Raw genomic sequence first — 16,845 nt, 5'->3', positions numbered from 1 at the left:
CCACTAACTTCCAAAATACATATCTAAGTCCTAGGTATTCTTTAAGAACCACTGTTACAGGAGGAAAGCAGCGAAACCAGCTCAATTAATAAAAATTAATTGAGTTCTTTTACTCTGACTACCCTCTTTCTAAAGATCGATATGAATCAACATATTTCACATAACACAGATTTATTGAGTGCTTAGTCTGTTAGGTTAAGGCTTACTATGTGAAAGAATATGATAAACAGAAGACAATTCTAGATAGAAAATGGAGTGAAGGATGATGGAAGAAGTTCCTGTGTGAAATTTTTGTGTTTTATAAAAAGAGCTTTTTTCTTTTTTAAAAAAAGAGCTTTTTAATGAAACCTCTGAGAAATACCTTGTATAATATCATTTAAGTCCAAACTTTTTAAATCTTCTTTCCTCCTTTAAAAGACATTTCTACTTTATGCCATGACTTTTTTAGTAATTGTCACATATGTTAATTTTTTATTTTAAAAAAAGTCCCATTTTAAATGTTATCAGTAACCTTTTATCTTATCAGGTCCAAAGTTTGCAAAAGCCCATTCTTTTAAAGAAATGTCCGTGCTTTTACTCTCTTAAATCTTATGAAACTTATATAGGAAATAGAGAAAACATTATTAAGTTGTTTCCCTTCAGCATTTTAATAGGGTATATTTATAAATGTAATCAAAATCATATGACTACTTAGTATTGCTACTGTTAAATTTCTAACGGGTTGTAGGGTTTTTGAAATTCCCCGACTGGCTTTCATCCAAGTAATTTGTTTTCAGAGCTAATAATGTAGTACAACTGTTAACTATTGACCCTATCAGTTAAATATTACAGTAAGTATTAAGATGCTATTCACATTTAGCATATACTTAGGAAATATATATCCTTTTACTGGCTTGAATATATAAAGTTGGAACTAGAAATGATGATCTTTAACTTTTGGGTTTATTTCCCCAAAAGTCAGTAACTTTAGATTAGCATGATAATGTACTGTTTCTGTGAATCGATTCCAGTGTTTTTAAAATAAATTTAGTGTTGACATACATGTATTTTAGCAGCTTACTAATTGAAAATGCTTTTATCTTTTGAAAATATGAATTACAGAAATATATCATGGTCTATTTTAAATTTTTTGAAATCAAAGATTATTTTAAGGAATATCAGTGCCTTTTGAAGTTGATATAAAGTATTATGAGCAATTTTTAATTGCCTAGATTCTCACTTCCAGTTAGTAACAGTACTATACATGAATGTTAGTTTCTTTAAGCCTGTTCACAAAGGGGTTTTGTGCAGTACAGTACAGTACAATAAGTAAATCACCCCACTAGGATGGAAAAACAATCAAATAGAAGTATTGAAACCTGTGTGTAGGAAAACCAAGTTTAATTAAAGGAGAATGAGATAGTCATCATGAGACTTCTGTAGATATTCCAGAATTTGATAACCTCTGTTCCTAATAATTCAATCACTATCTGTAACTTCACTTGATATTTTATGGCTGTTCTTTACTTAGATATAGTATTAATATCACCCTGAAATACCAAGTATTATTTTTGGTGATTTGGGAAGTGGTTTTTTTTTTCCTTTTTCTTCATTGTTTGACTAATTTAATTGAGGTGGATTCTTTTCCTTCTGTCCCCTTACAACTTACATAACTGAAATAAATATTGGCAAAAGGGGTGGAGGAAGACTAGAATTGAGGAGTATAGGTATATATAGGACAAGTGAGGAATAGATACTTCCATGTTGAGTTGGCTGAGTTTAAGCAGTGGAAAGCAGAAGGAGAGTGAAAAAAAGGGTTTAGAAAAACAGCGCTCAGCTTCTCCTTTGGAATGACATATGTATTTCCGTTCTCTCTCATTTCCTCTCGCGGAAGGGAATCAGAATGGGAATGCCTTGCACCTTCCTTGGTGGTATTAGTAAGCATGCCATGTGCATATCAAATGTCTAGGAGGGCTGAAACTGGTCTGATAATATTACCATTGAACATCGAGAAATTCTTACAATCGTGATGATAATGAATTGTTCTGGATATACTTTTTGTTCCGAATATCTGTCTCTGTATTTCATACTCGGTATGTAAGTTTCGAAGGGACATTTATTTTAGTAACTAGAATAGAGGATTGGAAATAACAACAAACCTATATTTGAGCTCCTCTTACTATGAATAAATTAAATATTATTTGTTTTCCCACAAATATTGGAAAGTCAATTTTATTAGTTAATTTTCCAAATTTCATATATAATAAATTTTTACGGAACCTTTTCCATAGTTTTGGGGGCAGAAGTTTAAGTGATGTGGTTTAACTTCAATCCAGTTAAAAGTCATTAGTTTAGTTATTCTGATTATTTTGAAACACATTATATTGCTATTATTGCTTAGATTAATATTAACTATAAATGTCTATCAATGTCAAAACTATTAGTACAAATTAAAGGATACATGTTAAATGTTTCCAGTATTTGGGGCTGTTTTGAGAAAAGTATTGGTTAACTGTTTTAAACGATTCGGCTTTTGTAATAATAGTACTGATTTTCATTTTGAGAAATCATATTCGAGCATACTTACAAAATTATTTAATTGGACATCACTTAGAACTCACATCACAAAGTGTAAGCGCATTGAATTAATTGTTCTTCCTGTAAATGTTACCAAGAGTAGCATATCTCTTATCCATATGCAGATATCCATACTTCTTTGATAGAATCTAATTTGAACACATCAAGACAGATTGGCATTTCCAGTACCATAAAAAACGGCTTTGTTAATTGCAAACCATATTTAGTATGACCTTATAACAAAGTAGCACCTTAAGTGTCATGCTTTGTCTTTAATGTGCACACTGGAGTTACGTTCATCTGTACTAGACAACTGCACTTCATGAAAAGAGTTTTTTTCTTGATAGGCAATTAGCAGTAATTAGGAAGATTCACCTCAATAAGATGTCAACATGAGATTGTTTTAAAAAGTTGAATGTCAGTGACTTAAAAAGAAAGTTCTTCTGACACATAGGTATGGCATGTGAAACATGAAATGTTAATTTAACTTTTCTGCTTATTATTCATGCACAATATTATTTTGTCATTCAGACACTACACTGACAGAGTGTAAAGGGTGTTAAAATAGTGCTGCTAGAATAAAAAGAGGATTAATCTTCCATTGGCCAATTAGCCAAAGGGTACTTAATGGTCTCTAAAGGCTACTGAAGTCTAACTACTAGGAAAAGCATTGGTAAAAAGTCCTCTATATTACCTTCATTTGCTTGACATTTTGTGAAACATACTGTAGGCTTTTAATAACTGCATTTGTCAGAAAATAGTTTATAAATGAGTGATGTAGTAACTCAGTGTATTTTTCATAAGAAATTTTGTTACATAAATAATTCCATCTCTGCCTGAGATCTTTGTTCTTTTTTTTTTTTCTTGGTTGGTGGTTTTAATTTTTAATTCTTTTTCTTGAAGATCTCAAATATCACAATGAAAACCTCATGTTTTCAATTTATAACACTTGTTACTAACTTGAAGGAGTTATTAATCTGAACTATTTATCATTTTAGATAAGTACTTGTATGGAAAATACTCTACTAATAACCTAGAAACCCATGTAATTTTCTTTGTAGCCCATATAACGTTTTAATTAAGTGACTGTGCTTTCGTCTTCTAAATAGACAATACAGAATTTTCTTTCAGATTTTTTTCTTGTAAAAGAATAGTATCAACAGCCCCTGACTTACCACGTTCCCACTTACGATGATGTGAAAGCTGTTTGCATTCCACAGAAATCATACTTTGAATTTTGATTTTTGATCTTTTCCTGGGCTAGTGATAGGTGGTCCGGTCCTCTCTCATGACGCTGGGCAGGGGAGCAGCCCTGGAGCTCCGGGTCAGCCACGCAATCATGAGGGTGAACAACCGATGCACTTACAGCTGTTCGGTGTCCATACATTCTCTTTTTCACTTTCAGTACAGTATTTAATAAATTATTTGAGATACTGAACACGTTATTATAAAACAGGCCTTGTGTTAGGTGATTTTGCCCAATTGTAGGCTTATGTAAGTGTCCTGAGCACATTTTAGGTATGCGAGGCTAAGCTCTGGTATTCGGTAGACTAGGTGTATTAAATGCATTTTGGCTTATAATAGTTTTAATTTATGAAGAGTTTGTCAGGATGTTACCCCATCATAAGTCAAGGAAGACTTGTATTGCCATTGAAAGAATATTGATTTTATTCACAGGAAGGAGAAATAATATTAAGATAATGGTGACTTTCTAGGAGGTTCTTGCCTATAGAATTTACAAAGGTATTATTCAACTAGAACCTTCTCTCCAGTCTTTTTTGCCTTAATTCTGGTAACAAAATTATTACATACTAATTTTTAAAAGTTATAGAAATAAGATTCTTAAACTGCTGCCTCTGCTTGTGACATCATTCCATACTCTCAGTCCTATGTAGAATTTAAGCTGAAAGATTTGGGTGAAGTAATTGGAAACAGAGAATTGCCATTGAATGATTGTTTTTCCTTACTTTGACTGTCAAGGCCTTTGGGTTTCACAAGGAGAAAGAAAAATCAGAGACTCCACTATTGTTAGAGATTAGAGCTAACCCTCACTTTTTACTCTGTTTTACTGACTGACCTTTTCCAATATTTGACATCTAACCTTTTCCCTAGGATGGACTGGAAAGAATCCTTCTCCCACCAACTATTTTTTCCATAGGCTTCCCAGCAACCCCGCTCCTGTGACCCATTCAGCCTCATGGTAGGCTGGATTTTCTAGAATTTCCATGTGTCTACGTTTCAGACCCCACAATCCCAACTAAAACTGTTTTCTGAAGTTTTTAGATAGTTCATTACTTTAAGTTTCCATTCCAGTGGGAAATCACAGGGACAACTGAACAGTGTCTTTCAGTGCTATAGAGTGATTACTGTTCAGCAAAAAACATTAGGTAAGAATCAGTCTCTTGAGGCACCTGGGTGGCTCAGTCAGTTAAGCATCTGACTTAGGCTCAGGTCTTGATCTCAGAGTCCTGGAATCTAGCCCCATATTGAGCCCCATGTCGAGCCCTGCATTGGGCTCCACACTCAGTGGGGAGTCCGCTTGTCCCTCTGCCCCTCCCCCCTACTCATGCTCTCTCTCTCAAATAAAAAAATAAAATCTTTAAAAAAGAGAGAGAAAATCAGAAGAGCTATGCCACCCTGTCCTTTTCCTTGGAACACTGCTCCTAAACTCGTGAATGCTCACAAGTGTTTTCTTTTCCCATGCTGCGGCAGGCATCATATCCACTATAGTCAGATTTGAATATTTTATTCTTTGGAGACATCAAGATTAAAGTATCTAAAAATACATTATTTGGGGGAGTGATTAGGGAAATGATTTTTTCAGTTCTGATTTTTTTTTTCTTAAGCCCTTTGCTTCATTTCACTTGGACTCTAGGATATTTTCCATGGGCCCAGTTTTAGTTTTTCCGATAATTCATTCTTGAACATCAAAATGTTTACCAGGGCTCCCTGCTGGAAAAAGAGATCCTCCTGTCGTCAGGATTGCCCTCAGTTTACTCACCACTGTTTGGGCAGGTACCTCCTTTAGAGCAGAAGTTGGAAAGCAAGGTGGCTGTAGATTTAGCTGGAGCCTTTCGTGTTACGCCTAGCTTCTAGGAAACATCGGACAAAACAGACCAGGAGGGGTACGTGGGAGTACACTGGCTGTCACAGCACTTACAGATAAGATGTAAAGGCAGGAGCGTTTCCATCAGCTCCCTGTCTTGTTTCTTTATAGCACTTACTGTAGTTCATTGTTGTATATTTCTAGGGTTTAGACTGGTAGCTACCTGAAGGCAAGGTTTGCCACTTTTTTCTTGACAACGGAGCTAGGACAGTTACTACTCTGTTGTGTGTATTTAAAAAATAAATGCCAGACACAGAGTCAGTTCAGAGTCTAGACATTCCCTATCAAAATCTTTCAGAAAATGTTAAGTTGGGGACCAGAATAAAAGAAATTTATTTCTTGAATAAACTGAGTGAACTGTCATGCACGAGAACAAGGGAGAGTCTGTCAAAAGAGCCTTATTCACCTGGTTCATGGGGTTCCACAGTTAATGTTGAGAGCAGCAAAACGAAGCTTCTGGCCTTGGGCTTTTGCTTGGCAATTAAACTATAAGATGCAGATCCAGAGACAATTGATATTTCTAGCATAGAAAATGAGGTCTTACACTGTTGGTGGGAATGCAAGTTGGTACAGCCACTTTGGAAAACAGTGTGGAGGGCCCTTGAAAAGTTAAAAATTGAGCTACCCTATGATCCAGCCATTGCACTACTGTATGTTTACCCCAAAGATACAGACGTAGTGAAGAGAAGGGCCATATGCACCCCAATGTTCATAGCAGCATTGTCCACAATAGCTAAATCGTGGAAGGAGCCGAGATGCCCTTCAACAGATGACTGGATTAAGAAGATGTGGTCCATATATACAATGGAATATTATTCAGCCATCAGAAAGAACGATTACACAACATTTGCAGCAACATGGACGGGACTGGAGGAGATTATGCTAAGTGAAATAAGTCAAGCAGAGAACGACAATTATCATATGGTTTCACTCATTTATGGAACATAAGAAATAGGAAAATCGGTAGGAGAAGGAAGGGAAGAATGAAGGGGGGGTAAACAGAAGGGGAAATGAACCATGAGAGACTGTGGACTCTGGGAAACAAGTGAGGGCTTCAGAGGGGAGGGGGTTGGGGGATTGGGATAGACTGGTGATGGGTATTAAGGAGGGCACGTATTGCATGGTGCACTGGGTGTTGTACACAAATAATGAATCATGGAACTTTACATCAAAAACTAAGGATATACCGTATGGTGACATAACATAATAAAAAATTACTATAAAAATGAGATCATTTTTGAAGGCAATTGAAGACATAAAATTAACACAAAATTATGGATAAAGAAGAAATTAAATCTGAGTAAGGATGTTATGCAAACTATACGGGGCTCGGGATACTTGCTCAAGGTGCTGCAGGGTGGCAATAAGAACAAGGTTTAAGAGGCTTATTTTTTTAAAATGGGGACTCAACATTAGTTTTCCATGCTACATAACAAATTGCCACAAATTTAGAAGCTTAGAAACAACAATATACACTCACTACGTCACAGTTTCCACGGGTGATGAGTTTTGCACAGCTTAGTGAAGCCCTGTTCTCAGTATCACAAGGCTGTGTTATCACAGAGTATCACATCAGCGTGTCTTCCAGGCTGCCTTCCTTTCTGGAGCTCAGGCTTTTCTTCCAAACTCATGTGTATGTTGGAAAAATTCAGTTCCTTGTGCTTATAGGACTCAGGTCCCTATTTTCTTGTTGACTGTCAGTCAAGGACCATTCTCAGTTTCTGAGGACTTCCTTAGGTTCTTGTCTTATTATCCCCTTCACAGTTCTCCCAGAAGATGACCACTTACTTCTTCAAGGCCAGCAGGAGAATCTCTCTGACCTCAGGAGGGCCCCTGGATTTCTTGTAAAGGCCTCGCCTGATTAGGTCAGGACCAGCCAGGATAATTTTGCTTTTGATCAACTCAAAGTCATGTGTTTGGGGACCATAATTAAAAGAATGCTTTTTGCATATAACATATGCAAATAATATAATCATGGGAGTGATAGCCCATTACATTTGCAGGTCTCGCCCACATACAAGGGGAGGGTATTTTACAGTGCATAGGTCATTGGGGGTCATCTGAGGATTCTGCCTACCCCCGAGCTCCTTACTGAAGAATGAATTCTCCAATATATTTTGTTTCTTCTTACAGTTGCTCAGACAGTTCTTTCCTTCTCAGAGACTTCTTCAATGTTCTATTTAAATAAATAATAACTAGGGTCTAGTTTTAAACTCTTATAGTGTTTAGTTCTACTTTATAACCTTTGGTTAGAATAATTGACTACACATAAGTCAATACAAATCTCAGTACTTATTCTCATTGAAGTCAACTTTTAAATTGAAATAGACTTTTAAAAAATTGGTATATCTTCTAAGGGAGGAATTTTCTGTATATGTTTTTATATATATCTTTAATATTTTATATATATCATGAAGCTTTTTTTAAAATCAGGTTTTCAGCCTTTGAGATACTTCTCATACGCTTTATGGTGGCATTTACTACAAGATAGTGCTAACAATAATACCGTAACTTTAAAATTTACGGAGTGCTATCATAATTTTTTTTTTAAATTCTACCCTCAAAATGACCTTTGCTAGGTAGACAAGCATCATCTCTGTTTTTAAATGAGGAAACAATGTCAAGCACTAATTAGCATCACTCAGCTGGTGAGTAGTGGATCCAAAGCTAAAATCCAGAAATTATGACTCTCCATGTGTTTTATTATTATTTATGGTTTTAATATAAATGACGTACACTTTTAAATGTTTGGCGATGGTAAAATAATAATATAGAGATAGGAATCATGCTTTTGATAAAAAAGAAAAGTAACAATTTTAAGGGTAATCTTAATTTACAGGTAAATTTTACGCACACTCTCTTTCTAACAAGGTCACCACAAGTAGTCTCACTGCTAAGCCAAATGTACACAAAAGAAAGTTATTTATGGTTCTTGTCTGATCTGTAACATTTCTCAAATAAGAAATAGAATGCTTAAACTGAGAGAGGTTAGTAATAGGGCCATAATTATTTGTCCAAAATTCTAAGGCATTAAGGACTCCAACCTGATGGAATATATGATTTGTTTATTTCTTCTATTTCAACACATGCCCTGTAGCCTTTCAGGTCATGTGTAACTATATTAGAAATACATTTTAAAGATTTTAAATTTTAAATACTGGCTAATCAAAATATGATTTATATTTTAATAAATTACAAGTCATGGGCTCCATAACCATTACAAGTTATGGTCTCCATAATTTCAGTGTTTCTTCATTTAATTAATTTTTTATTGTCAGATTAAAGTTAAAATGTACTATGCGCGTCTTTTAGAGAACTATATTTATTGACTTGGTCTTTCCTCCATGAAGGATTTATTTATAGTGTTAGGATCTACTGCTGTGGAAGGAATAGACAGAAATCTAATGGCATACAAGTTTAAAAAATGAGAGAAGCTACCGGGACTATTCGTGGGAAGAAAAGAGCCTCATCAAAGTTGAGTTTTTCTGTGTTGCCTGAGATTCCACATAGAATCGTAGCCATGAGTTATGTCATACCAGATTAACATTTTAGGAAGTCTAATTTAGATGCATAGCATTAACTTCAGGCTTGATAAATGCTCCAGTGCATACTACTTCAGTGAACACTGATAATATTACTTTACTAGCAAAAGTGTTTGTTTTAATTTATATAGTGATAAACTAATAGATTTGTAAATATGAGCTGAAATCAATGTGTCTTCAAAGCACCATCCATGCTACAAGTAGGGAGACTTCAATTTTTGGAACCTTTCTTTTCTTACTCTACAGAGGGCATTGTTTTTAGATACCCTGGGGAAAAAGGCACAGTCCTCTCTCAAGGACTTAGTAAGGTTCATGGTTGAAGAATAGACACATGCTATGGGAGCTAAGTGAATGGAGAAGGTACTTGTTGAAGAAAAAGAAGGGAAAGAACAGAAGGCTTCATAAAGGAGGAAATACTAAGCTGTTCTTTAAGCATGAGTGAAATTTCAGCGGAAGGAAACGCCAAGTGGAGTCATCGATTTAGAAATGGCAGACGAGTTTGGGGTATGACACGCAAGTTTGACTTAGATGATGTTTGGCTGAAACACAAATTGAAGCTAAATCTTAGAGAGCCTTATGATAACCACAAACATCTGAGCTTTATTCTATTGAGTTTTTGAATGAGGGATTAACAGATCAGTGTTGTTTTAGAAAGCTGTGTAAAAGATGGGGATGTATACCTGTATAAAAGCTGTATAAAAATAGGGAGAGTTGCAGGGAGGGGAAGGGCTTTTGCAGTGGTCTTAGTGGGATATCATTAAGAAAATGGCAGAGGGAGTGAATATGAGAAATGACATAATTTATAGATCGTGACAATTGGTTGGACATAGACAATTAATAAACAAGGAGGGAGATGGATTCAAGCTTGGAAGATAACCAAGAAGATTTTCAGGTTTAGGGAAATTATGAGTTTGCTTTTAGATATTAATTATTAGGTATCTTTGATACAGTTCATGAATGCCTATTTCCTGAAAATATATAGAACCACACCTTTAAATCATAAGTTCAAATATAATCAAAGAGGGGTGCCTGCATGGAAGTCAGTTAAGCCTCTGACTCTGGATTTCGGCTCAGGTCTCCATCTCAACTGTCAAAGGGTCCAACCCCTCAGGCTCTGCGCTCAACCAGAGCCTGCTTGGGATTCTCTCTCCTTTCCCTCTGCCCCTCCCCCAAGTGTTCGTGCTCTCTCTCTCTCAAATAAATAAATAAATCTTTAAAAAAAAGTTCAAATATAATCAAATAATTTTTTTTCACCAAAACATACTCTTTATTCCACCAAAACATAATCTAATATCAAATATATCAAGCCCTAGTTTTGAATCCAATATCTGAAATATTCGTATTTAACAATATAGACATATATACACAAGACATAAGCAGTTATTGGTATAGTTTGTAAAAGTTGTGTTTAAATATAGTGTTAATACTTAAATAACGTATTATGTCCCATATTTATATTACCGTACGTGTTGGCTACATCTTTGCTCTTTCTCATTAGAATTTTTCACTAAGAAAGATTTTTTGCCCCTGAGAGATTTCAGTACCATTTTGTCTAATTGTTCCTTATGTTAAACTACCATATTATAAGCTTCTCTGGAATAATAAAATAGTACTGCAGTTATCCTCTTAAGGAGCTCTGAGTTGTTATGCCATTAGAGCTTGGTGACATTCTGCTGACTGCAGATTGGTGAACGAGAAGGGTTAACATTAAGACCGTTTCTTTTACACTATTTCATAAAAACATTACCAGTATGTCTTTTAGTAAAACGTTGATGTCATTAAAAATTCAAATGTAAAGAGTGTAGTGCAGTTCTATGTGAACGTTACAAAGAGGACTTGTCAGCTATCAATCAGATGCATAAGACTGAGCGAATTTGTTTGCACGCTATTTATTTGAACTAAATCTCTAATAAGCCTCTTCTGCTAATTGGACTTAACATTTATGTTACTAAATGAGAAGCATTTTGGCTGCCATATAGGATGGTAAGATCTACCCAGTGGAATAAACAACTAACATCTGTTATCCTGTCCTGCTCCAGCTTGGCTTTTACCAGTTAAGTACATTAGTCCTGAAGTCAAGGTTATCAAACATGTGAATCTCTGGCTCAGCCTTGTTTATGTGAAGTCAAAGAAATAGCACATCATGAGTGAAGACCAGCCAACCAAAAGATGCTGGGTACAGCTGGTCCGTTTTGTTTTAACCTTTACAAACCCTACAGCCTTAAGCAAAAACTAGTAGGAGTTATGATTTCTGTAAAGTTTTTATAATAACTATTTTTAAAATTAATTTCACTTTTTTCTTTAGCATTAGAATTTTATGCTGATAATTGTTAGGTTAAAAGTAATTACTTCTATAATACATTTATATTTATTTTCTTTTTAAAAAAAGAAGCTAAATTTGGATTTGGCTGGGCTTCGGAGGGAAAAAGAAGACTTGCTGAGGAAATTGGAGTCCTCATCTGAAATCACAAGTTTGGCAGAAGAAGTTTCCCGGGTGATAGTTCCACGGATACAAGTTACATCACTTGGTCCTTCAAGGAGTATGGATTTGGAGATGAAGCAATTGCAGTGTAAATTAAAGGTGATTATAAATTTTCTTAAACATGAAAACATATATTAAGTTAGTGAATCCTTATAGACATGTTTATATTGATTCTAATTTAACTCTACTAATAAGGGTAAATTATGGTATAAATAATCCAAAAGTTATTAATACTATATTTGACTTCATCATTCACTTTTAGCCTCGTAGTTTCTTATATGGTAACTCATAACACTATTCTCTGAGAAAATGACAAGACACCATGAAATCCTAATTTAGACGATGATAGAAACTGGCCATTGTCATTTCTCTTCCATTACTGAACTCCCCTCTACCCTCCATCCCTCCCTCCACAGAACAGAATTCCTTTCGAACTTTAGTGTATCAACATAAATAGAATTTCTTCCCTCTACACAGTTGCTACTATTTTAATTTGGTTGTTGTTGGTTGGAGATGAGGAAGGAGGAGGGAAATCATGTAGAGAGAGGGAGGAGCACAGAGCAAAGGTGGTTGGTTTAATAGATTTTAGCAAGTTAAACCTGAGAATAAGAGTAAAAAGCAGTGTTCCTTTTCTTTGTAAAGAATACTAAGGCCAGTTGAAACTATCAACAACCTTAAAAATAAGACTGACCTTAGTTTAAATAGAATTACCTTGTAAGAAACAGTATTTGTGATATTTAATTAGAAAGTTTGTTTGTTTAAAACAAGCTCATTTATTCCTAACATATTTGATTATTTTGTTCAGTGGGTATTGCTAGCTGGGAGCTAAATGGACAGTGTATGTGGGACCATCACTATAATGAGAGTCACTAGAAAGTAAGTTCTGGTTGGAAGTGCACAGACTGCGTTAGGAACAGAATAGCTATGACTGTTAAAAGGGTATTAGAATATTGAATTATCAAACAGACTTAGTTGTTTTTAATTCAAAATATGATATGTGTGTTCTCCAGTAGTATCTTTAAATGAAGGATTGCTAAGAGGATAAAATAGGATAAAGTTTAAAGTAAATCAATGTATCATTACTTGAAAATATTTTGCTTTGTTAGTAATAATCAGATACAAACAGTGGCATTAATTTAGCTATTTCCTGAATACCGTCTTCAGAGTTTTTATGTGCAGAACTTGCCTCAACCACTACATTTTATAAGTTTAAATACCTTACATAATAGAAATTTGAGAAAAAATAGTGGTGCAAGCTTTGGTGCATACATCTTTTCTTAAAATGCATTTGTTTGTGAAAAAGTGGACTAAAATCGACCATTTCAGTGTTAGGTATCTATACAGAAGATAAAATAATTGAGATATTCTTAGCTGTATCTACTACAGAGACTATATTTCACAATTCTCCTATTCCTCTTATGTTTAAGTCTTCATGCTCCTAATACAACTTTAATTTTCACCAAGATAAAATAGAATGTTGGATCCAATAATACCTAATCTGACTTCTAAAATTTTTTAAGTGGTTAATAGTTTTGGGTTGACTTACATTTTACTTACTTGATTTTAGTTACCATGAAATGGTCTAACATAATTTTTGGAAATAATAGACCCATATCAATATCTGTAAGTTGTTTATATTATGGTTCCCTATCGTGTAAGTTTTCACCCATATGTAAATCTCTCTTCACTTTGGAGGAATGTGTGAGTCACAAAGATAAGACAATGAGAATGCCTGGAGCAATTTAGATCATACTTGATGTGCATTTGAAGTGAAGTGTCCGTATCTCGCCTGGACACCGACCAGGCTACATAGCGACAAAAAGGACAAATCTTTACTTCTGTCTTGTTTCATGTTTTAATATGGAAATATCTTAGAAGACCAGTACCTTGAGGTACATAATACCCCCTGCTACTACAAATTTCTGTTTTGACATTCAATTAGTTTGCTGGGTCTGCTCTAACAAAATACCACAGACTGCATGGCTGAAGTAATGGAATTTTGTTTTCCTCATAGTTCTGGAGTCTACAAGTCCAAGATCAAGGTATCAATAGGTATACAGGTTCTCTCATTAGCTTGTAGATGGCCACCTGCTTCGCTGTGTCCTCACATGGTCATCCCTGACCCTGTGTGATCTGTGTTTATTCTCCTCTTCTAATAAGGATAGCAGTCATATTGGGTGAAGGTCTGTCTACCCACGTGACCTCATTTTACCTAAATTCTTTAAAGGCTTTATCCAAGTACAGTCACATTTTGAGGTACTGGGGTTAAGACTTAAACATACAAGTTTTGAAGGGACACAATTCAACCCATGAGAGATATCAAATGGCTAACATAATACTTTTCCAAGAAATACCTTCTTTTTTAGTTGATGTTTTTATGCTTAATTAAGAAAAACTGGTTAGACTTGAATATATTAAAGGTTTAGATATCTCTTTTTTACTTTATCCATTAATTTTAGACTTTTTGTGTAAATTCTTAGGTGTACCTCTCAGATACACATGGTACATTCGGTATCATTTGAGTGCTCATGTGTATTCTCTGTATCTTCATTTTTACCTATAGTATACATGTTTCTTCAAGATGCCCAACTTTATATAGATGGATAATTGAATATTTAGAGATGTACAGATTCCTTCCACTGGATGGTGTGTGTGTGTGTGTGTGTGTGTGTGTGTGTATTTAGTGTATTTGTAGTTATTTATACAATTGGAATTGACTAGTACTTCAGTTTATATTTGTGATTCTTTGACTTTCCTGATTGTTGAAAGTCACATTCCTTTGGTGTGACTTCCAGTTTTCCAGTAAGCCAATAATGAAGCATCATAGCTTTTAAACTACTGTTCTTTATGTGTAAACTATTGCCAGGCTGGTTCTAAGTCCTTTACAAATATTAACTCGTTTAAACCTCATTTCTAGGGGCGCCTGGGTGGCTCAGACTGTTAAGCGTCCGCCTTCAGCTTAAGTCATGATCTCAGAGTCCTGGGATCAAGCCCTGTGTTGGTCTCCCTTCTCAGGGGGGACTCTGCTTCTCCCTTTCCCTCTGCACCTCCCCCCTGCTTGTGTTCACACTCTCTCTCCTCTTTCTTTCTCTCTCATAAATAAATAAAATCTTAAAAAAAAACAAACCCTTATTTCTATCCTGTGAGATAAAGTCTGTTACTCTGTTTTACTGTTGAGAAAGCAGAGACACAGGATAAATTAATTGCCCAGGGTCAACTGAGCTACTAAGTGATAGAACCGAAATTAGAACTCAATCCATCTGACTTCAAAGTCTATGCTTTTACTCATACACTCTGCAATTAAAAAAAAAAAATGTTTAATAAATTTAGACTGGAAAGCTCTAACCACAATGGATTCTTACCATTGTGACATTTTTGAAATACATGTTTTACTCCAGATTTGAGGTCTTGCTGCAGGTAAGTATTGTATAGTAGAAATGGAAAATGTTAGAGGCCCTGGGTTTTGATCACTCTTTGTGCACTAACTTCTTATGGGACCAGACTCAGGAAATAATTTCTCCAGAGGTCTAAAGCAGGGATACCCTTCTACCCACTTCATAAGGATTTTTAAGGATCAAATGAAATGGCTGTGAGATTTAGAGATTCTGGCAAAAGTATGTATCAAGCTGGTGTTGTTTTATTTACTATAATTCAGTAATCCCTCAACTCTCCAGAAGTCAGACTTAGAGCATTTTCAGTTTTGTAAAATAACAGCCTTAAGTCTAAAAACAGAAAAGAATCAAACAACTACCTTAAAATCCATTTAATTTATTCCACTGAAGATACTGTCAGGCTTCATTTACTGCCTGTTATCTTTTATTTTAAATACAGCTCTAATAAGTCTATTTGTTTGACTTCTCAGCAGAAAATACCTCAAAAGCAACAGATTAGAACTAGGCATATTAAAGGGCCAGACGATTGTTTTTAGGCAGGAATATGGATGGCAGAAATGAGAAATTTTGACCAACGGATTGACAGAAAAAGAAAATGTGAAAATGTTAAGGTAAAAATAAAAATTAGAAAAACAGCAGTCTGGGACCATTTAGAGTAATGGTCAGTAACCTTTATATCATAGTAGTTCCAAAAGGCATGACAATATAATGATACAGTGATGATATAATATAGCAGATAACATATAATTAATACAGTGATGATATTTATAATATAATATCACTATATATCACTATTATAATGCTTAATGTAACTATGGGTGTTCATGTTTCTAAGTGAGTAAACAATCATTCCAGAGAGAATTTAAGATTAATGATTAAAGCAAGAGCTTCAATTATCTGCTAAATTCACTAGTGCGGAGTATCTTATTCTGGCAATGCATGTCAAATATGGTGGAAATTTAGTCTGCATTACACAAACAATCAAAAAAATTTTTTTAACTTTTATTTATTTATTTTTTTTAGAGAGAGAGAGAGATTGGGAAGGCAGAGAGCAGAGGGGGAAGGAAAGAAAGAATTTTAAGCAAGCTCCACCGCATGTTTTAAGCAGAGCACGACATGGGGCTCAATCCCACAACCCTGTGATCATGACCTGAGCCAAAATCAAGAGTCAGACACTTAACTCATGAGCCACCCAGACTCCCCCACTTCGTCAAAATTTTTCACATTCAGTACACTTGCCATGTTGACGTAGTCTTGAACTTTTTAAAAAATTTACATACTTATTGTAAAAATTATTTCAAATTTTATATTTACATATGCTATACCAATGAGATGACTAATGAATTTGACTCATATTTACATGGTGTGATTAATGGTTTCATCTTTTCAAATTTACATTTTTTTAGCATGACATAGTCAAAGCTGGGAATAGTTTTAACAGAAATTATTGTAATTACTAGAAAGATTAGCAAAATAACCATCCAAATATTTTTAAAGCTGTCATATTTTATTCTACTTATATTAATTTAATATTTTAAAATTGTAACAAATGAATTAATATATGTTAACACTATCTTGTAGGTAGAGAAACTATAACATCAAAAACACTAGGTATATCTCAGATTAGATGTGGACTTGGAACTTGAGTCAATATTAAAAGTTAGGGTTCCTGACACTCCAGTTACTACCTCTGGCTCCTGGGCTGTACAGTCAGCAAATACCACAAAGCTGTTCTCCTTTGAAAAACTGATGTTTATGCATAGATAC

At 34.8% G+C, this 16,845-nt stretch overlaps 1 protein-coding gene across 5 annotated transcripts in view; it reads left to right on the top strand.

Annotated features, from left to right (window-relative positions):
- Positions 1–16,845, top strand: part of CNTLN (centlein) — a 286,705-nt gene that overhangs the window by 234,731 nt on the left and 35,129 nt on the right. For all 5 annotated transcript variants that reach the window (XR_015727497.1, XM_087869621.1, XM_045780217.2 and 2 more), the window contains one exon: positions 11,594–11,785. Coding sequence is in view for 4 of the 5 variants with exons in the window: in XM_087869621.1 (XP_087725747.1) it covers positions 11,594–11,785 (192 nt within the window). In the remaining variant the exon portion in view is untranslated. The remainder of the gene's footprint in view (positions 1–11,593; positions 11,786–16,845) is intronic.

This window comes from Ursus americanus, chromosome 18, assembly GCF_024610735.1.
Source record: "Ursus americanus isolate L20-20 chromosome 18, mUrsAme1.1.p, whole genome shotgun sequence".
Lineage (NCBI taxonomy): Eukaryota > Metazoa > Chordata > Mammalia > Carnivora > Ursidae > Ursus > Ursus americanus.
This window is presented reverse-complemented; position numbering and strand designations above follow the sequence as displayed.